This window comes from Phalacrocorax carbo, chromosome 1 (assembly GCF_963921805.1).
Source record: "Phalacrocorax carbo chromosome 1, bPhaCar2.1, whole genome shotgun sequence".
NCBI classification, from domain to species: Eukaryota; Metazoa; Chordata; class Aves; order Suliformes; family Phalacrocoracidae; genus Phalacrocorax; species Phalacrocorax carbo.
The window spans coordinates 35,932,965-35,956,781 of NC_087513.1; the positions used below are offsets into that span (position 1 = coordinate 35,932,965).

General features: G+C 36.7%; 1 protein-coding gene across 1 annotated transcript in view; it reads left to right on the forward strand.

The window, feature by feature from the left end:
- SLC16A7 (solute carrier family 16 member 7) overlaps positions 1-23,817 on the forward strand; it is an 88,865-nt gene that overhangs the window by 42,149 nt on the left and 22,899 nt on the right. The window contains exon 2 of the mRNA XM_064448496.1: positions 9,173-9,415. Coding sequence (XP_064304566.1) covers positions 9,202-9,415 — 214 coding nt within the window. The 5' untranslated portion in view covers positions 9,173-9,201. The remainder of the gene's footprint in view (positions 1-9,172; positions 9,416-23,817) is intronic.

Here is a 23,817-nt window from a genome sequence, read left to right on the forward strand (position 1 = left end):
TCTCTCTTTCTCTCTCTCTTTCTCTCTTTCTTTCTCTCTTTCTTTCTCTCTTTCTCTCTTTCTTTCTCTCTTTCTTTCTCTCTTTCTCTCTTTCTTTCTCTCTTTCTCTCTTTCTCTCTTCCTCTCTTCCTCTCTTTCTCTCTCTCTTCTCTTTTTCCTTCCTTCCTTCCTTCCTTCCTTCCTTCCTTCCTTCCTTCCTTCCTTCCTTCCTTCCTTCCTTCCTTCCTTCCTTCCTTCCTTCCTTCCTTCCTTCCTTCCTTCCTTCCTTCCTTCCTTCCTTCCTTCCTTCCTTCCTTCCTTCCTTCCTTCCTTCCTTCCTTCCTTCCTTCCTTCCCTCTGACCTAATACGTTTTAGTAATTCTCAAAGCAACTATGGATTAATTTCTGTTTTGGCTATATTCTGCTTGGAATCAGTGGCTCATATTCTAACTTTCACTGGCAGAAAGAACTCACACATCAAGCCTTTACGGGCACAGCTGTATTGGATTTTTCAGTTTGAATTAATTTTTTTTTAATACAAATATATGGCTTACTATCTTTACTCTGGCACAGCTTGTAAAATCTACATTAACCGAATAGCTTCTTACTTACGACCTAAATCCTGGAGAATTTTTTAGACTGGATACCTACAATTGCAGAAATTATTCTGGCTTTTCCAAGATACAATGGTCCCAAGTAATTTATTTTAAAATATATTTTCCTCATTGTAAGTTTTGGTGGTTCTGCTCATTTCCTTTTGGTCTTATTTATGTAATTTTCTACGTAATGCATAAGTTAACTGTGGCTTTGCTAACAGATAATTCATAATTCATTAGATTTCCCAGTTCACACTTCTAAAAGTCTCTATGTCATCAGACGTCTTCCTAGCTTTTTCCATTTTATTAATAATATAGAAAATATTTCTTAAACTGGTAACAATTTCCAAACCAGCAGGAATAAATGAAATGTGAACCCTGTATAAGTTTTTGCAGTCTGGAGTTATTTTCCAGTCTTGGCCTGTTATGTGTTTCCAGTCATATGCTCTTAGGAACAGAATCCAGATCAGTTTACTTCCTATTACATAATCTAAGTAGCTGTCACTGAGACTGAAGCATTGGTAACTATTTCCACCCATGGGAGTCATGTGCTGCACGAGAATAGAAGAAAAATATTTTCCCAGTAAGTGTGAGATGATGCTTCCAGGCCAGGATTTAGGCAAGTGGTAGGGCATACACAGAAAGTATACTGGGCCATACTATTGAAGCAGAGAAGACAGCCAGGCCTTGGATTCTAATCTCAAGAGCACAGACTAACTTTGATAAAGTTTACAGAAATTAATTGCAGTAGAATTTGAATTGGAATCTATTGCATCTTCATAACATCAAATATTGAGCTGATAGATGGAAATGAATATTATCTTCAGCAATAAATGAATTAAATATTGCCGCTTCCAAATTATATGCTTACATAAAAAGATATGAATTTTGATTTTGAAAACCTTAACTAATAGCATAGCCTTGCTTTTCCCATCACTGATTTTTTTCCTGCAGCTTAGTATTGAGAGAATGATATTAAAACTAATATCTGTTATTATTGATAACGGGAAATCTGCTGCTTTGGAAAGATTATGCTATTTATTTTTCAAGCAATGTGCAGCAGTTCTGCAGACAACTCCATTAACAGTGACCTGAAACCTTTGTTCTTCCACTTATAAAATACTACAAATAAGTGAAAATATCACTCCCCATCTTCCAAACATCAGAACTCTTAAAAATATGTATCAAACATACAGCTCCAGATTTACATGACTTCCATTATTCTGGGTATGCTTTTTTATAACATTCACTCAATGTGAATTTTAAAGATGAGTGTGCTGATGTACTGAAAAAGGCTTATGGTTCAAAATGGTTCAAAATTGGTCTATACAGTTAAAATAATAAGCTTATACAACAGGTTGTAAAGCTGGTGACTACCATACTTAAATACGAGGGAGCAGTACTAGAATTTAAAGGATCATACGAGTGGTTAGAAATTAATTAATAAGTGGATCAATATTCTTGCAGTGTGGGGAGCCAACACTTTGAGTTATAAAGAGTGGGTTTAGCTGAGCTTATTAAAACTAGTTCTTTAATGGCATAACAAAGCTTTGGTTTGGTTTTTTTAAAGGTTGATTAGTTTGACAGTTTTTTTTTCCAGGTGTGCAGAATTTTTCATTAACCTAAATCAACTTATTGTTAAAACTGATTAATTCTTCAAACTGGATCACTGGCATTTTCAATTTAGCCATCAACATTTCATTTCAGTGCACTTCAATTTGGGTGGAGTGCCAGCCTTTTTAGGCTAGATATTCTATTGACTGCTTTTTTGAAGTAATTAAAACAGATTTGCAATCACTTTGGTTGGAATTCATTTCACTTAACTTCAGTCATCTAGGCATTTAGTCATGCAGAGTAAGCCGGTCATTTAGGTTTCCCTTAAAGTAAATGAAAAAAGGTAATAACAGCAGGCATGATGAATAGAAGTCCAACCCATGACTGTGATTGTGAATACAGGTTATGATTTTCCAGGGGAATGTGGCAGCACAACATAGGAGGTTAAAAAAAAAACAAACAAAAAACCCCCCCAACAACCACCCCCCCCAAACTCCAATGAATGCTGCATTAATATTAGTTTTGACAAATTATGTTAGTCATCTCTCTACTGACTCAGCAGTGCTCAAAATCAGATTTCAATGATACAACAGCTCAAATATAGTTTCACTATAATTTTTTTCAGATGGGGGTTCCAGTTCTGTAAAAACCTGACTGTAGTGACTGACTGAGTAATAGTTCTTGGCCTCAGCCTCGGTTTAAACTGTGATGAAATAGGGCCTTAGTGTGAACGGGATTTTAACTTCACTCTCACAGTGTAATTTATACACTTTTGCTTTTTATTGGGCAATATCTTACAGGGCTCACTTCTGTCTCAGTAATCCTGTTTTGAGTCCTCAAACAGGAAGAAGGAATTACATGACATATGCCTTTATTCCAGTCTCTCGGTAAAAGTGAATTAGACCTTCCTTTATTCCCACAGCCATCAGGAACTGGCATCTGTAACCACCCCTGTTTAACTCAGCAAACAGTTTTTGCTTTTACATCCCGTTATCGCTCAGCTGATGCTGTTACTAAGAATCAGCCTGTTACCGTGCCAGACGCTAAGAAGAAACAAAGTTATTGGGATTGTTCATTTATTTTTATCTTACAACACGTGCCTTTCCCTCCCTTCTGCTTCCCTCCACGGAGCTTGCCTCTGCTAACCTCCTAGGCATTTGCAAGAATCATATTAATATGCCTGCTTTGGATGTGCAAGGGGCTATTACTTTCCCACGCTGTCTTCAAGCACATACTTGTCTTGTAACTGCTTCAGTGGGATGACAAGTATACTACAATATTGATTCTTAACTGTAAATTATGGGTGAGTTGAATAACTTCACGTTTGTTTCATAGATGTGAATATTTAGAACTAGTTCCTTCATCTCCTCTTCAAGAAAAAAAAAAGTTTCTTTTCTCAGTAAGATATATCTTTATACTTAAAATACCTGTAGTAATATATTTTAATATTGTTGGATATTGTGCTGTTAAAGGCTGAGGTTAAATAGACTTTAAAATTAAGTAAGACTGGTGATTTTGGTTTTCTTTTTTACTTGCTTACATTTTTCACAGAAATAGTAAATCCTAACATAAGCCCCATAAATACAATTAAATATAATATACTACATATATAATATATTTTGTTGTCACATAATTTTATTTTATTGTCACATAAAAGTCTGGAAAGCATTCACAGACGTGGCCCTTTGATTCAAGCCTGTTAGAGAAACTTTACAACGACCAGCAGCTTTCTAAAATGCTAGATAGCCTGGGCACATTTTAGCAGTTCTGGTCTCACGTAGGGTGTATTTGTCCTGCAGGTTAGACCCTAGTGGAAAATGCAGTAAAGTCAGATTCTGAGTTATCTTTCATCTACCTGGGTTTCGTTTAGCACATACCCCTCAGTCTCTGAATACAGACATTCAGAAATGTGGACTGTATTCCTCTTTCAGGATGATTAGCCAGTTCTTTAAGGCTGGGTACCAGAGCTCATTAGGTGCTACTTTGCCTCCAGAACCAAGTAGTTAGAGCTAAAAGCAGAGAACAAACTCCCTTGATCCCTTCAGTCAGAGCCTTTCTGCATCCTCCCTTTCTCCACAACAAAATCCCAAGTCAGAGCAAAACCATCTCACAAAACTAAGAAGATATTTTTTAATCAAATACTGAATATTGCTCACAAGATAATGACAATAGCTTTTAGAATTTGGTGAGGTAATACCATTTGATGTGATAATACCCACTATCCTGCCTGGAACTCATTAAAGAGCTGTTAATAAAAATAAGAGAATTGACATTTTTGCAGCTTTTAAGCAAGGCTCTTTTACAAGAGTATAATTCCTGTATAGCTCATTATTTTACTAATGTTACCGCAAAGTCATTTATTTCAAATACAGCAATGCAATTAACATTCGTTAGGGGTAAGTTAGAGCAGCAGACTATTCAAACCTAGAAAGCAAACATTGTACCTCACCTGTGCTCCTAACTCAAGTATGAAGCAGTACAATTAATCTGCATTTGCTACGAAATGAGCTTCTAAAACACACATGTACTTAAAAATCTCAGCCGTAACTCACAGCTTACTTGGGCATTAGTCCACGCCCCAGCTCTGCCACTGATCTGGGACAAGACTTAGTCAGGTTATTTAGCCTGTTATTATATTTGTTTCCCATGTCTGAAAGTAGATGATACTTCTCATTCACCCCACAGGGATGATATAAGACTGAATTTGCTCAAGTCTGCAAAGCTTTTTGCAGTCCTTGGCTTACTGTGTGGAACTGGAATGCAGTACACACGTGCCAAATATTCCTACAGCAACTCGGGACAGATTTTTCACATACCAGCTCTTTTTCTCTGGTACAAATGGCTGCTGCGTCAAATAGTGACGGGTCACATTGAGGACAAGGCAGACAAAATGCAAGCAGAAAAACAAACAGTTACTCTAATTTTGCAGAAAAACAGAACTAAAGCTCCCAGTAAAATCAGTGTGTCTGTAAACAAGAGAACAACATAACCCCTTCTTAGAAGAGTCTTTTACGAGCCGTTGTATTGATAGCTGATTCGGGCAGCTGGCAACTGCAGAATATTAATGAAGCATTGGTACAAGAGCAGTCTGAACAGGTTGATCATGACTGACTGAAGTCTACGGTGCATGATATCAAGATACATTGTTTGTCTGTAGCATTTGCTCTTAGTTTGACCTTGTTACTTGCTTGCTGCTTTCTCTCTTTCCTTTCTCCCCTTTTTTTCTTCCTTCCTTTCCTCCCTTCCTCTCTTCCTCCTTCCCTCCCTTTCTCTTTCTCTTTCATTCACTAGTTCTCATTTGCCCAGTTAAGTTCAAGTGTGCTGAGACCTATATAGTAAAAAATTTTGCATACCAGATGCTTTAAGGTGTCCTCTTGCCCTGTTTCCCTCCTATTATTTGTTAGTAGACACATGCAGCTCTTATTACAGTAAACTATGTTCTTGTTCATTGCTTACATAAATGGGATTTATGCAGAGGAACTGGAAGGAGCTTAGGAGAAAATCCTTGTGCACAGCCTGACTCGGGGTATAGAAAGGCTGAGCAACCTCTCTGTGTCTGACAGAGAGAAGGGAGATTGATGGCTTCACTCAGGATACGCTTCAGTCACTATTCCCCTGCTGTTTCCTGGGTGTTGGGCAGGCAGTGTTCTTCGCCCACTGCTTGCCTATAAAAGCATAGGTATGAGCAGTGCTTGCTCGCTAGCTTTAAGCACATGATGGAATTCATATGACTGACTTAAAACACTGGTGGTGACCTTTATTTACCAAAGTGCTTTTTTTTTTCTTTTTTATCTGATACCATGTCCTTCACATGAACTTCATCACACACAACTGTTTTTACACTTTCTACCATATTTCTTCTTATTCTTCACAGCCCATAATAAGCTCTGAAAACTCTGAAAAGGCATTTTGCTTGTCACTGCTTCATTCCTCCCTCTTCTGCCTTGTCCTTTGTCGCCATTTATATCCACTCATCTAAAGTGCTGGGTTTTTTGGTTGCTAATAGATTTTGCACTTGTCTGTATACTACCTATACTACCCAAATCTTGCTAGTTAGGCTTAGATTAGAGCTAGGTATATTAATGTGCTAGACTGCTTTAGGAGGAGTTCAGTTCCAGGGATATTAAGTGCATATTTTACAGGAGAAAGTTGCTTTAGCACCTTATCAGGTATGAGATGACTGAGATGTTGGATTTAATGTTTCTGACAAGATGAATACTTTTTTCCTCTTGGTGCAAATATATATTTATTATTTTTTTCCTTTTCACCTTTTATTAACTGGAGCTAAAATCGGCTATCATGAGCATAAAGGAACATTAGGGAAGCTATTATTAACTGTACTCTGTGGGATAAACAGGAGGTGTGAGGTACAATGATCCAGGCTCCTCTTTGTGACAATGTACAGCCTACTGTAGGTTACCCGACAGCCTTTTACTTCAGCAGCTCTACAAGCTGGCCATGCAGGTGGCTTTGCAGCAGTTTGCCTCTAGGCTGAGGCACAGGAGCAGGCAACGACCCTTTGCTCATCTCCTTAATGACCCCTTAGTTTACTGTGAAGCTTTTTAAGGAAGAAGAGCACTAAACTCTCAGAGCCTGTTCTGCTGCCCTAAAGGGGCAGATATAATGGGATCTTTCCAAAGCACCGATGCCTTAGCGACATTCAGGAACTGTCAGCATTCTTCTGACTAATGTGGTGGCATTGATTTTTCAAAGTGGTTGTGTATTATATTTTTGGAAAAGGAGTGCTTCCTCAATAAATTGATAATCCCTTTCCATTTTTATGGAGAGCAATGCCTTGATGTTGTGTGGCATTAAGAGATAGAAGTGTTGTCACACGAATATGAAATACGAAAACAAATATTCTCAAACCTTTGAAGTATAAGAAAACAATAGTTAACATTTTTTTTTAGGAAACAACCAAAAGTTTTCTCAGATGAGCAGAGCAACAGCTCTCTGGGACAGATAACAAACTCTTGTTTACTGTCACTGAATGCACAGAAATAGAGTTCTGCTCTTCATACCAATTTGAGGTTTTGTGCTTTTGAAGGCAATTGATCATCACTATGTGCTTTATAAGTTACAATGGGCTTTCTGAGATACTCTTATTTCTAACGGGTCCTGATTCAGCAAAAACAAACTTGTGTTTAACTGTCTGCCAAAGTTAAGTCTCAGCAAACAGCATTGTCTCTAATTGTCCAACTTCTTCTAGTAGCAGGCCCAGGTTTTCCTCACTGATGTATGTCAGTGGACTAATATTAAGCTGAGACTAGTATATGCAGAAACAAAGTACATACCAGAGGTTCTTCCTGGACATGCAAATAAAAGATTTATATGCTCTGTGTACAGAGCAATAGATACGTATTTCTGCCAGCAGCAAAGATTTGATGCAAGTATGATATGATGAAAAAGCCAAACCACCTGGGCTTTTGCAACCTTGCATAGAGGCCAGATGTTTTAGTGGTCAGTTTAGCTTTCCCACGGAAATCTACCAATATCAGGGTGATGTCTACAAACAGCTTCAGTAAAGCGGAGAATCAGAAGTACAGCAGGTTTCTGTCACAGGGCTAGCCTAGTGATAGACAATCTTAAAAGCAACACATTGCTAGTTTTGCAGCATATATTGCATGCAGCGCTGCATGGCGTTTACCCTGAAAGTACTCCAGGTACTATCGTGAGAGATTAATAAGGTGGCACAGGTTTTGGATTTTTTTTTTTTTAGTTTTTGTTAAGGTAATCGTATCACTCCCACTGCTAATGCAGTTTGCTGTGAGAAATTGGAATATGTCATAAGTGGCATGGAAGAAATCACATACAGACTTGCTGGTAATCATGAGCATAACAGCAACCTGCACACTGTTATCATCCACAGCTTTTGATACTGGTATGGCAGGAGACCAATCAAGAGTAATAAGTTGCCTAAATGCCCAAAAAGGGAGGAAGGAGAAATTTTCAGTTCATGCTGTCTGTGTAGGCTGGAAAACACAGTGGACTTCAGATCTGTGTTTAATAATAAAGGGATTTGACAGTGGAAAAATCTCAGAATTACAAAATGGATCCTCACTACTGCATGTTTTCTAAAAAGATTATGCAGAATGTAGCTTAAGGTTTTAGATATCAGGATGATAATAACAGTATGAAATTTATTTCAGGCCTTAGGAATTTATGTGGATTACCTATGATTTCCTGAGCTGTCTGAATGCAGCTGCACCTCTCAGAACCTCTATAAGATATGACTCTGGTGGCATCTATTATGGTAAATTCTAAATCAGATAACAGTTGTAGGAAGCTTGTGACGTTATTAGTGAACGACTTCCTGATATCTTCTAACATGTGGAAACAGAGCAAAAATAGTGCCATCAAGCTCCACCTTGTTCCTGCAAGTAATATCAACATCCACTAATAAGATGAAAATTTTAAAAATAAGAGTACAATATGGAATTGTAGTATTTTTTATTTACTTTATGGATACACAAGGAATTTTAAATCTCTGCTTAGAACCCACCTTTTAGATGATCTCATGAGCTAAGCAAGTGATATCAAAAATGGTCGAAAACTGGATAATGACAGCATGTGATAAAAAACTGTGTAATGAATTTATTCCTTGCTGTCATTGCTGACGACTTTTCTAAGGTACTGGTAAATCTTGCTAACATGATGACATTTAGTGGTTATTTACTGTAACTTTTTTCCATTGTTTCCTATAAATCCAATTTCCAGGGTTTTTTTTTCTGTTTAATTCCTGTGCTAAATCCACAATGTAGATAGTAGAGCTATGTAAATTAACCCACCCAAACAGGTCACTTTCCAGTAAGTGACTAATTGCAAATACAACTATAGGATATTGCAAATATCCACAAGTTTTTTTGCAGAACAGATTTTGCTTCTAAAAATGGGTGCTCGTGTTCCATGGTCCCATGAAAGCTGGAAATTGGTCTCTGCTCTGAGGATTCATTATAATCCCTGCAGATAATGACTGAATACTGCAGTTTGATGAAGAAATCAGGAAAACTGTTTGAAACCTTGTTTCTTCTCTTCTTTTTCAGCCTAGTTGGAGAAGAGACAGAGACCAAAAATGCCACCAGCAACAGCAGCACCACAGTACCCACCTCCAGACGGAGGCTGGGGATGGGTTGTGGTCTTTGGGGCTTTTATCTCCATTGGATTTTCCTATGCATTCCCCAAAGCCATCACAGTATTCTTCAAAGAAATACAAGAAATCTTCCACACATCATATAGTGAGATAGCTTGGATATCATCAATAATGTTGGCTGTCATGTATGCAGGAGGTAAGACATTTGTGAAATTTGCAAATATCGTAGTTTGTTGTTTGGGTTTTTTTCCTATGGTTTTAAAGCATTTAAAGTTAATTACTACTTGATTTTAACATTAGTACCTAAATAATTTACCAAAATACATGCTTCTTTTTGTATCGTACTTTATCAGAGAGTACTGGTAGCCGCATCATCATTGAAACACTGTTTACTTTCTCCTTTAAAATATTTTATGTTAATAGAATCATAGAATCATAGAATCGTTAAGGTTGGAAAAGACCCTTAAGATCATTGACTCCAAACACTAACCTATCACTGCCAAGTCCACCACTAAACCATATCCTCAAGCACCACGTCTACCCTTCTTTCTAACACCTCCAGGGATGGAGACTCCACCACCTCTCTGGGCAGCCTGTTCCAATGCCTGACAACCCTTTCGGTGAAGAAGTTCTTCCTAATATCCAACCTAAACTTCCCCTGGTGCAGCTTGAGGCCATTTCCTCTTGTCCTATTGCTTGTTACTAGGGAGAAGACTCTGACCCCCGCCTCGCTACAACCTCCTTTCAGGTAGTTGTAGAGAGCGATAAGGTCTCCCCTCAGCCTCCTCTTCTCCAGGCTAAACAACCCCAGCTCCCTTAGCTGCTCCTCATAAGACTTGTTCTCTAGACCCTTCACCAGCTTCGTTGCCCTTGGCTGGACACGCTCCAGCACCTCGATGTCCTTCTTGTAGTGAGGGGCCCAAAACTGAACACAGTACTCGAGGTACGGTCCCGCCAGTGCCGAGTATGAGGGCAAATATTCTCTTCCTTTTTGTTTTCCTCTTAAGGCCTTTTGTTTGTTCCTCTACCTAATTCTATTTTGCAATTTTGCCCTAAATTCACAGTTTCTGAGGGTCATATTTTCCAACAAAGCAATGCCTAAGTAACTTCTCTGGGGACTGGAGGTACATTTGTTCTGTTTCCACTGCCTTGGTGAGATCTTTCTGTAGATCAGATGATGGAGCTTAAACACAGAAAATTATTATGTCAGTGAAGGTTCATTAGTCAGGCACAAGTATTTCTCCATAGACAGGGGGTTTATGTCTTGTCCCTATTTGTCCTAAAACAAAATCCTACTTTCCATTTAGGCCAAGAGCCACGTTTCATGCATGTCAGCTGTATGACAGCTAAGATACAGACAATCTTATTCTTTGGACTGAAATGAACAGGGAACATAAAATCTCTGGTATATTTTTTCCAGTGAGCAAACAAGTAAACAACAAGACAGATGAAAAAGGATTTTAAAGTATAAAGCCATGTTTAAGTACTAAGTGTCAAACCTGCTTTGGCAGGTTTTGTGTCTATCAACCTCAAAGACTAACTGTTAAATTCTGCTTGATTTCTTCATTCTTTCAGAATATTTTTTTAAGTGTTGGTGGGAGCTAGCTGCTACTTAGGGAAAACACTTTTTCAGGCAGTTCAGGGGTCCGAATAAGAGGTTATTTTAGGCAATAGATTTGGCATTGCCCTTCCTTTGGTTGTCGTGAGGTAAGCACTTGGAACATTTCAGACTGCAATGATGGAGCAATTAAATGCACACATTTATAAATATTTATGTGTGTATCTATATGTACATATGTATAAAAGTATATACATAGAAACTGAAAACATTGTGCCAATAGCAAATTGAAATTCAATATCTTTAATCACTGAAGAGCATCACTCCAATATTTTTCAGAAGTGGTATCTGTGTAAAAGTAAAGTATGGTATTATCAGGTCCAGTAAACAACCTATTGAAGGAAGCATGAAGCCTCATTTTTAGCATGGTAGTTTTTTATCTCTGATTTCAGCCTACCTAAGTTTTGACACCTGAATAACCCTAGTTCTTTTAGCAGTCAGGGAAGAGAGGTGGGTACCTACAGAGAGGAATTCAGGCTACCTGTTTTTCCCTTCTGACTATGAAAATGAATGTGCAGCCAGCATAGCATTAGCTTAAGCACCTGAGGTAAATATTTTTCAGTTAATGGGATGGAGAAATGGATCCTTTTTTCAAATGTTGGCAAAGACAGAGACCTTATAAAGATGTCTTGACAAGTGGTGTCAGTATCAACAAAAACTTGCTGTTCAGAATTTTGATCCCATTTTTATTTATATACTGGTTGCGAATCATAAGTTATTCATATACTACTAGAGAATCATGAAGGATTTTATAGGACCAGCAACAATAACGAAGTGATTCACCAAAATTCACCAGGTGAAGAAGTAACTTGAACTAATGCGATCAAGAGTGGAGTAAAAGAGCAGGTATGTCCCATCACGTTCAGGGCCCCTTTAATGTAGTTGCCTCTTAAGGATGCCTCAGCACTTGCACTGTGGAGCGTGCATAGGTAACTGTTGATGCCCCTGAACAAGCGCTGGACTCACCTGGAGCAAGGGAAGACCACAGGTATTGAAAAGCTGGATTCTGTTTCTGCTTTCCCTGTATTGTGAGTTTTGACCTGGACTCATTTTCACCACGCTTTCTAATCAGCTAAATTGTCTAAGGGCAGATTTGCTTTATGGTGCAGGTGCTGTTCTTTTGTTTTAATTTTTGAATAATTTTTAATTTATGCCAGTCATCTCAAAGTTCACCCAAGTTTTATTAACAGTACAGATGCAAATCACAAGACGTTTAGCTGTGGTCATTTTTATCTTTGAGGTTCAAATGCACAAGTTTTCATGTAAAGTACAAAGCATTCAGTACTTCTGCCTTTTCTCTCATAATTCTTTTACTGTTCTGGATACCAGCATACTAACTTCACCTGTACATTGACATTAAAAATTACAAAACGGTATACTATTCATCTTGCTAACACCTACCCCAGTCACTGTGAAGATTATCAGCACAAGAACAGTAGGCAAAGTTGTTTGGATATCTTGTTACAGACTCATGGTTTTAAAATGCTAAGAATGACAACCCTGCCTGATATAAACACTCTTTGAAGCCATAGGTTCTCTAGAACCACTTCCTAAAAAATAGGCCATTTAGACAATCACTGGCAGAATATGAAATAGCAATCAGGAAAAACATTTCTGAAGGAAATCAATCCATTGTTTTTACTGTCTGAAGGTGGTTTGATTCCTTAGCATTTGATGTGCTGTAATGTGAAATACACGTTCAGACCGTGAGTACAAGGTGTATTGTTTACTATGAAGTGTGATATGTACGTCTGCGGTGAACGCTCTCTTCATCATACTACTAATTAAGGTAACCTGAAAACATCTAAGATCTGTCATCCTCATTAGAGCTTAGCATTCAACCTATTAATCATCACAGTGGGGTCAGTGAATAAGTTAGAGCCTGTGCAGGCACTCTTTGCTTTGGAGGCTGCAGCCTCTTGCAGTAATTAGCTGGCATCTGTGTTTCAGTAACAAGGTATTAACTTACCTTTCAATGCCTGAGGAAAAAAAATAAAACTAATAAGAGGCATCCAGTAAGGAGCTAAAAGAATGTTAATTATGTTTATCACTTACTTCATACTTAGAATAAATGGCATTAAATTATAGCAGACCATCTGGCAATCCATATGGTCTCCCGCAGTCCTGGTTAATTCCAGCAAATAGGTCAAGCACAGCATTCACCCCGTTAGGAAAGCACTAAGCAGAGGTGACAATCAGATAAATCAAATCAATATGAAACTCTTTTCCCCTCTCAGTCTGGCATAACATGCACTTTCACACTGGTTTTTGTTGGTTTTCAGGTTTTGTTTGTTTGTTTGTTTTTCTTAAGTTCTCTCTTCCACCCCATCCCCCCATCTCCTGGATGTTTGTGAGAGTTTACTAAAGAGCCATCCCAAAAAGCAAGATCTTGTAATGTGATCAAGGTTACAGGTATTGCACAGCCTCTACTGTTCAGCCTGTGCTTGAAAAAAGCATCCTCTGGAGAAGAGCAATAGTTCAGTCTCCATGGCAACTCCTTCTTTTGCCTCTCTTGAGCAGAGACTGTCAGTTGTATTAAATTAAGGGTGATGGTTTTGTGATGGACTCCTACACCCAAGAGAGCGTGACTGAGACCACCAAACTTCTGTTACTGGAGGACAGAAACTGGGATAAAATGGAGTTAGTTCCTGACAGGGCAACCTGAGTTTCTGTATGTGCATGAACGCATATGTATATAAAACGTGTGTGCATGTATTCTTATATACATAAACTATATATGTATTCATATACTTCTAGGGCCATATTTATGCTCTAACACACACAGGCAACAAGGAATTCAAGAAGAGATTGAATACGTTTGTCCTCAAGTTCTGTCAGTTCATTTTTCTCTTTTTCAAAACTTCACTTCTCACTTTGCACAGTGTTAACAGCCAAAGGTGATTAGCGAGCTTCTTATCGGCGCTCAATCTGTTTCCACTAAAAATGTTTTCATTGCTTTCACTGTATGTTTGATAGGAGCCTTAGTGGCAGCTATGAAAGCCATGTGACAGGTCCAGTGATTTCAGACACAGCTGAACTTGAGTTTTAGATTTCCTTAGATAAAAAGCAGTTGGTTTACTCACTTGTCTGTAGTTTGGTTTCTCTCATTTTTCCAAGGACAATTTAAGGTTTGGGGTTTTGTTTCTTTGTTTTGTTTGGGTTTTTTCCCCAAAATTACTTTTTGGGCGTAACATTGGGTTGTAGAGATTAGCTTGAGAGCTGACAAATCCTTCAAACCATATCCAACTGTGAAATGCGGGATAGACTTGCTGGTCTGAAGCTCAAAACAGAAAGGTCCATTTAAATTTTAAATGATATTTCTAAGTAAATAATTTTAAAAGCACCTTTGGACCCCTTTTGAAGAAAGATGCTATATAAGTGTAAGTAGTGGCCATAACCATTTTTCAGAACATGCTTGTAATTAAAAAATGCAGCATTTAATAGCTTTCTCTCTCTTCCTTCGTATTTCTTAAGTTATTCAAGTTTGAGATTAAGTATTTCCAAACAGTAGCAAACCTTTGAAGGTTTTTTCAGGTGACAGCACAAAAGTAACCTACAGATGAGCTCTTATTTTGACTTTGTCAAATATTAATTTGGAAAATAACATATCATATGGTATGTTCAAAATATTTGTGATTTTATCTCAGTGGGTGTTTTGGTGATATTGCTGTGAAGATGAAATGGCGTGCACAGTGGAGATGACAGTTGCAAAATCCCTGTAACACAAACAACAGATGGTTATGGATTTTTACTTTTGGACAGGACCTGGGCTTCTACACTTTTCTTTCTCCCTGGTAACATTCTCTTTTTTTGGTTTTATAAATACTGTCACAAGGAATTCAGTGGCCACGGATAAGGAGATTGAGAAGCTTTCTTAAATTGACCTATGTCCTTTGTTGTCAGGGACAAATGTTTTTTTCTCCATCAGAATATGCAAAGTGTTGAATTTTAATAACCTCATTTAGATTGTCCTTGAAAGCAGAACGTATCAACTTTCTGAATACCTCATGGGCATGAGGGAATACTTGACATTTAGCCTAAAATATATGTAAGACATCTATGTCAAGTTAATTTGAGACTCACAGAAAAAGGAAAAGAAGGCATAATGAGGTAACACAAGAACAGAGCATTTGAGTTTTACTAGCAAATGGAGATAAGTACAGAAAAGAGGTATCAAGAGTAACAAAAATATTATAAATTTGCAGTAGTTCAGTTTTTTAAAAAGAAGACCTGGATGCGAAGGAAGCCTGTTACAGCCACTGCTTATGTGTCTTGGAAGGCTTTGAGTTTGAGTAAAACTGTACATTGTAGGGCGCTTCTCTGCGGTAGCAATGGCTGTTTTAAACAGAGGCCTTCCCTAATGTTTAGAAAACACTCTTTAAAATGATCATGGGAAGAAAGATGGAGAAAGCAGATCTGTTGTAGATGGTTTTGTACATTTTTTTCAAACAGGTTTGTCATCCTATCTACAGGAGCAAGCTGGTTTCTTAGTTTGCAACTTGTTATGTTTGGCTGAACAGATGAGAACTAATTGTTAAATATTCAGTACCTTTTGGGGATCCAATTCTGTCAAGTTTTCATGAAGCATAGTTTTTACTAAGATCCACTAAGCCACACTCAGGAAGCCAGTCTTAAAGTTAAGGACATGTTGCCACTGAGAAAGTTTTTTTGTCTTTTATTGTACAATTATGGTAATCTTGAATTAACCAACAAAAACTTTCCACTGTGCTTCTACCAAGCTCTTCCAGTATCCAAACCATAGGTTATTAGTAATGATTTGATGCATATCATAGAAATACTTGTGGCAACTTTAATTAACTCAAGCCCTTTACTAAAACAGTTCTCATTTACATACAGGGAGGCAATGTGGATTACATAATCAACGTTAGTTAAGCATTCTTTTCCTATTTAAGGCTTTGTATTTGTCTTGATCTTAATTTGATTTCATAGCCAGTGATTTCTATAAGTAAAGTAATCAATATTGACAGCTTTTTTATCTGCAAAGAAGATTCTTTTTCCTCTCCCACTTCGTTTCATGTAATAGTTCAAACAATAATAAATAACATGCATCATAAAATACATTTTCTAAGGGGCTAAAAATCTGGGTTTGTTTAAGAAAGATATCAAGGGACAAACTTAGGCCTTTGATATGTTCATTGAGCTTGTAAAACTTTGACGAAAGAATGCTTATTTTGTGTGTACTAATAACGTTGGATTAGTTCCCATATACTTTTTCATATCACTGGATCAAAAATGGTTGTATTTGTGATGTGTGTCGTGTAATTCAAAGGTAGTGAAACAATGGTCTCGCACAACTGGGAATCATGAGATATTTCAGCAGATACCAGAGAAGTACTGTGGAGAAGGAAAAGTCTGTGTATACCATTGTAGTCACACCAGCACTTCAAATGAAATAATAAACCCAGCACTTTACAAAGAACTTATTATAGAATTCTACTGGTCCATTGTTTTGGAATGTCTAAGAACTATTCCCTTGTTTATTTTGAAGGGTATATTCAAGGAAAACAGAGTTGTACTGAGATGTTTAGAAGATATTATAAGCTAGTATCAAATGGCAACAGCTGAGATTTTTACTGTGATTCATAAAGATATGTAGATCTACAGCCATTGACAGAGGTAAGTGGACCAGGGACTTAGCGACAATTTTATGCTGGTGCCAGGGGAACTACAGAAATCAAAGAAGGAAGTAATTTTAAATTGGCTTTATGATTACTTTGAACACTTTGAATTGGTTAACTGGTTTTGAAGATTTTTGTGGAGATCACATATGAGACATGTAGATAAATATATATACCATATGAAGAGTTTTTGATCAGTCAGAACCTTTTCTTCTAACAGTGTTATTCTATTAAGATTACATATGTCAAGGAGCACAAAGAAATGCAGCTTTAGTAGGTAATATGTATTTCGTTGGTACATACATACAAAAGAAACGCTTGCTTTTCTTTTGCACAAATTTTGGCAGTTATTTTTTTAAAAGCCAAGAAACAGTTAAGCATTTTCACTGCAGTTTTACCTGGCTTTTGTTTGGGTCAATAGGTGCTATGACTACACAACCAAGAAAGAATGATTAAAATAGGAGACTATTGTGAAATAAGACTTTGATTTCATCATCTAGTTCAAACAGTTTTTGCAAGACTTTCCCACTGATGATGGGAAAATGTGCCCTGTTTGGTTTTCTATGTGTGCTGCTTTGAAACACTTATCATTAAGTGCTCTGACTTTCAGAAAACTTTGAAGGAAGCAGTACTACCCTTACAGCTTTTTACCAATAGTAACTACAGACATAGTAAATACGGACAGGAATCTTGTGTTTAGTCTTCCTCAGCATAGGCACCTACAGCTGATCCAGTTGCCTAAACATCTTTGGTTGTCAGTCAATAAAAATGGGAATTTCTGGTTCTCTCCTTCCTAAGTTAACTGCCTAAAACACATCAAATGATTCATGTTTTAGAAAGGCTTCTCTGTCTTTTGAGTGCTAAAGGAATCTAGAGGAAGAGTTCAGATGTCCATTTTGCACAAATCTGAGGTGATGCTACCTGACATGATAGATGCCCTATGCAAATATGTTATATTTCACTCTCTAGACACCTTGAAATCTAAGAACGTTCCTGTTAGAGATATGCACCCATAGTTAGTGACTTTGAGCTTATTCTGGTTAAGGTTTGATTTTCTTCTTTAATTTTCCTCTTGTAGGTTGCATGGGTTGTAATCCTCCCATGTTTCAGTGACACTGACTCAGTTGTAGCAGTTATGATACTATTAAAAATACCTGGTAGTTTTAAGATTACCTATTAGCTTGTAAATCTCTAATCTTGCAATGACTCTCCTCATACCCATAATTCCTTTTCACCAGCTAAGACAAAAACACAACTGGGAGAATAGCTGGTTTTTCTAATAATTGACCAAGTTTACATTCTTTTCTAACTGATTATAAGCTGATAGAAATCTATGGATCTGTTATGTTTTATGTTATCTACACTTCAGTTTCTTTGTAACAAGATCCCCAAACACTTCCATATCAGTGTCAGCTGGCAGTACCAATTTTGTCATGGTATAAACCTTACTCATACTGTTCTCCTATGAAGGACTCCTTTGCTTTTCCAGGAACAGAACTTACATGACCGAATTTTTTTCTTCTTTTACAAGAATTAGCTTCTCTGTCCCGCACATGTTCTTCCAGATTTGTAGATGTGTCCTAGCTTTTTCCTTCTTGCTATTTTCTACATTGTAGGATGTAACTTAATGTTAGGACTTCCCAAGGATTCTGCAATGGTTTCCAGGGCAGGACTGGCACAAGAGAAGGCGGTGGGTGTCCTGTTTGGCCTTCCCTAGAAAGGGGAGTAATCTTGTGTCCTCGAAAGTCAAATATCACTCAGAAAAGCTTCAAAAGCATTTCTGTTCTAGATTGTTTGAATTGTTGGCATATACCCAACTGGTAGATTAATCCCTCCTTATTGTGGTGTTGCTGAGCTTTGAGTGCATGTAAGTAGCTGAATGTGTTATTTGCCTAATCAGAATAGTTGTAATTTCCAGAGCAGCAAGTAAATAAACAAAGTGCAGTAGGTTTTACTTCTTGATATTCTACTTACAGATTGTCTTTGAAGGAACTATTCAATCCATAAGAAACCAAGGGTCTATAAATGTTTTCATGAAACATTTAATTAAGCAACATAAGGTTTTAAAGCTGTTGAGAAGCAGCCTGATATTACTTATGGCGAACTAAGATTTTTTATTTAGTTTGTTACTTAGTTATTTAGCTAGTTTACCTGGACATCTGCCCACCAAAATGCGGTGAAATAAAAGAATTAAAGTAAAATAGCTACATTATTGATAAAGAACTTTAGGTCATGTGCTACATATGGTGAATCTGCAGGTCGTCTTTGAATTTATAACCAAATGTTCTAGACTCACAGTTTGGGTGGTGACACTGAAAATAAAAGAAAGGTGATAGTAAGAAAACTTACAACAGATCCATTGATATCCATGGTGATGAATGGCAGTTTTCAGTGACAGCATTATGCTTTTATCAGTGACATGAAATAACTGGCTGGGACTCCATTATGAGTATGGGTACCATGGTGCTAATCCTGCAATATGTGCTTAATTTTAAATACCTTGCTGATTTCGTAAAGTTGAAAGTCAAAATTAATTTTTCACCTGCTTAAAGTCAACATATAAACATGTTTGTTTATTTATGCAAATATGTTTATCCATAGGTGTTTGTAACATCAAGATCTCTTGACAGTGTACCTATAGTGACTTAAGTGCTCCCAGAGGCACTCATTAAAATCTCATTTTTATTTATATCAACCTTAAAAAGTCATTATCCATAAATGATTCATGTCTTTTCCCAAAAATATAATATAAATAAAATATAGAAGATTAGCTTTGAGGATTTACAGTATTTGAGCAAAAGTGGCATTATTCACTTTATTAAAGTAATAATTTGATTAAATTTTTCACTTATTTGTCAGCAAGCTTATCTCTGATTCATAAATAAAAAACAAAAATTTAAGGACACAGTACAATTTAACCTTAACTATGAGTCTCCTAACTTCAATTTTAATTTATTGGATTCCTCAGGGTTCCAGTGCTGCAAAGTGCACTGAGGAGTGGAGAATCAGGCACCGTGACTAAGGATTGTTCTGATTATTCATTGAAGCAATAAACTATGTAACAAAACTCTCTCAGGTAGTGACCTGAAAATGTATGATTCTCATGTGAGAAGAGAATGTAGTCAACATTAGAGAGGGGTGTAAGGGGCTGATGGCCTGAATAATCATTTTTGATTGGCACATTTTTATTGTCATAGAAAGTTACACAAAATCTAAAAAAAAAAAAATGGTGTGACAAAAACCCCGCAAACCCCTCTCTCCTAATGGCTGGACTTGCAGGACTACACCTCCCAGAATGTGATAGGGCAATTCATCTCAGAGCAATGTCCAACATGTGTTATGTGAGTGCATACAATAATGAGCAGCACAGTCCAGCAATTGGGCTTATAGTAAATTAACAAACTGTAAAGCTGCAATTTTTAAGAAGATTTGGTAATGAAATGCAATATAGTACTGAATGACCTGAAACAATATGTTTGAAATTATTTTGAAAAGCTAAGAGGAAGAACTAGATCATGGGAATGCAAGATAGTTACATTTCTAATTCATTTATTTGTACGACAGAAGACATTTGAGATATTTCAGAATGACTTATCTGAAGAGTTAAAACTGAAAATTCTGAGACTTGAAATTTTTATTTCAGCTTGGGAATAAAATGGATGTTAAAGCATAAGAGTGCTTCATGCAATGCTAGTTCCAATTTCATTATCATTCCTTAAAAATCAAATAGCAAGGATAGTACATGTGGGAGTGATTCTATCCCACATGTACTGTGGGAGAATGTAATCTGATGTTTTTCACACAGTGCCATAGTTTATACCTGTGTAAGAGTGTGCAAGGTTATATAAACCATTGCCATTGTGATTTAGAGGATTTTCATATTTATTTACTCAAATGTAAACGATAACCTGAGTGCAAAGCACTTGACCCTATGCTCAGAGAACTAGAGCTGAAGTGGCACGTGGGATTAAGAACAAGAATCATAGAATTTTTTTCTGGATCATTTCTCCCAATGTTATAAAAAATTTACCTGTCAAGGTCTTCAGATGTACATATTGCCTAGATCAGTCGACTTTCTAACCAAGTGATTTTCAGTAAGATGTATTAAAACTTACTAAAGAAACATAGTACCTCCTGTGGGAAGAAAATAATTCTTTCATTAGTAAACCTAAGTAATAGTCTCTTCACAGGTACACAAGTTAAACCCTTGCAGAAGTGGGTATATTTCATTGGATTATTTTAATATGTTCTGGATGAAGAATATCAACATAACTCCTCAGATGAAAGGTGACTCTAGGAATGTATGATGTTTAGGCAGCATCTGTAATACAAATCATGAGAAGCCTATATTTTAATGGGCACTAATTTATTTTGAATTTATGATACCTCACAATTGTTAGAATTAAGCTGCTTAACATTACTCAGTGAAGAATAAGGTTTCTGCCAGTGGCAGGGTGTCTTATTCCTTCACACTAGGTAAGAAAATATGTTTGGTTCAAAAACCACACAAATACTGTCTTCAAGTGCAATACAATTGTATTAGGTCACTAAGCCACTTCATGTTGCTTTTTGCAGCAGAGCTCAAATATTCCCTGTTCATGTAAGCAGATGTGATCTAGACTTCCTCCACCCCTCCACACCCCCATTTTCAGAAGACCTCATCTATGGAGAAGTATCCTTTGCTGCTACAACGGAAAGGACTGTGTGTAGAACATTATATGTGTCGTTTCCTCTTTAGTCCAGGCAAAACACAAATGCCATAAAGACTTTTGCCCAACTGCCTTATAATATATGCCTTTTCCACTGCTGAAGTCCCAGGCTTCCTCTACTAATTTTTCATGATTCTTTCATTCGTTACTTGGTCATATTTTATGAAATATTATTTTCATAGGGGAAGGCATACTTTCTCCCTCATTAAAGGACATCGTCATGTTTTAGTTGATTACAGTCCATAGAAAGTGTGTTTGATGATCTCCTCCACAAAAGAAGTGGCATGTGACTATATGGAGGAAACATCTGAAAATTTGAGAGACCCATTAGGCAAAGCTCTTTCCATTGTTGACGGAAATCTAAAAGTGTCACCTTGACAACAAATTCAACTCCGATGATAAAAAGTATGTGAGGTGTTCATGGGTATGTGCAAAGATAAACTGAAATCTACTCAGATAACATATAGATTAAAAAAAATGTATCTGATTTCCCTTTGAATGCTATCGGAGAGGGTGTTATTCTCAGGCATGTGTATTTTGCTGTAAAAGGCTAGGGAGAAGCAAGGAAAAGAGAGCAAGGAGAGAAGAAATTAGAACTCATTCTGAAATTATTGATTAATCAGTAAATATTTTCCTGAAGATTATTACTTTTTAAAAGCAGTTATATGTGAGTTGTCTAAAGTTTAAGTAAATAGGAATATGTTCTGATCTGAACCTGTGGAACACTTTCAGAATTCTGTACCTGTTCACTAAGTTGTCTCCAAAGGTTTTGCTTCCTCTAGGGTGTAATAAAGGCTACTCATTCAGGCACAGCTGAAATAAAGAAATGCAGTGAAAGATGGAAAACATCACATAAATCTTGTTACTATTGTTGATCAAAAAGATAATCTTTTGATAGCTTTTGACTTTTCATTATCCTAGTTTGGATTTTTTTCTTCATGTTTCTAGCCATTTAACAGTTTATATGGCTTTTAGTCTTTTTGACCTGAAAGACAAAATATTCAGTGTTACCTTTACATATCATTCTATAATTAAACAGATTTTCTCAATATACGTACATATTTTTTTTTTATTTGTCTGAAAACAGGAAAAAAAAGACACAAAGTAACCCCTCCAAAGATTCTGACTTTTAATTGACAACTGAATGTAGTTATGTCTTCCCGCACCCCAGTTTCTCAGTCTCCCGTTTTGCAAAATACTGGGGAGAATGCAAATTCTGTACCTGGTACGATCCCATTAACATACTACCATTGCCTGTACTTACACTCTAAATACCTTAGGTGCCAAAACCTAATGAGAATGCTCGGTTCCCATTTTGTATATCTCTAAAACACAAATAAATTCCCTTCCCTCTCTTTCCTTTTCCCTTCCCCTTCCCCTCCCTCTTCCCTCTTCCCACTTCCCTCCCTAGTCCCATTCCCCAGCCGGTTGTGAACTAAATATTATTCACATATATTTACCTTACACAGTTCTTCAAACATGATCTTGCAGGCTGTAAAGAAGTTTGGGAAATTCCCACTCCTAGGCTTCTAATTGTTACCACTGAAAGTCACCATATGCATGTTATTGGATATTATTAAAAATACAATTGTAATTAAAATAATGATAAAATAATGGCTTAGAATTATTTTTCTATAAAGTACACTTTGAGCTTAATGATACAGATGTGTTAAATAGCAAATGCATTTGGAAATAATCTTACAATGTTATTGACAATGACCTAAATATGATGACTTCTCAGGACACTTCCAAGTTATAAATACATCCAGATTTATACTTCTCATTGCATATATTCTGAATATGTAGATGAGATTTAATGATCCACTCATGATCCGTAATTCGCAGTAAGTGGTCCATGGAAATATCATAGGTAGTAGATTGAGTATTTTCAATTTGAAGTTTAATTATACAGTGCAAAATTGAGACCAGAAAGGAATATGATGAAAGAGCAACGAGGAAGAAGCATGTATCTTCTGCTTTCTCTGAAATTGCATATTATTGCCTGTTACAATATATAAGGAATCATTTTGAAGTTGAGTTAGTTATAATATTATTCTCGAAGAAAACAAATAAACTGTAGGATGATGTGCAGGGTAAAAATGGGATATTGTACGAACATTAATATGATGGGCAATTTGTAAGACAGAGAAATCCAAATGACAATATTAATCTTAACTGAAGTTGGCTGAATTTTTCATAGTGAATGCATTATCTAAAAAATGTAATTATTTGAGTTGCAGAGAATATACCCTACATTCATAAGAACTACTAAATAGCCTGTGCAAGGTCTTCTGAAAGTGTTTGCTATGACTTTCTGCTCTCTGTCATGTCTGCTAGGCTTCCAAATCACAAAGTATTGTTCTGCCTCCAAGAAAAGTAGCCAGAGATTTTTAAGAAGGTGTATAAAAATCATGAATGATAATAGGGAAAAATAAATAGGAAGAAAGTGGTGAGTAATGAACATTTGCGAATATTGTGTTCACATGTGCATGCAGATTTGTAGAAAAGACAGTCATGCCTCAAAGAGGAAGAAAGAAAAAAGGGAAATATTTGTAACTAGCTAATAGTATGGTTTAGGAAAATGTCTATGAAGAATTAAAATAAATATTTGCAAGCAATACTTTCTTCCCAA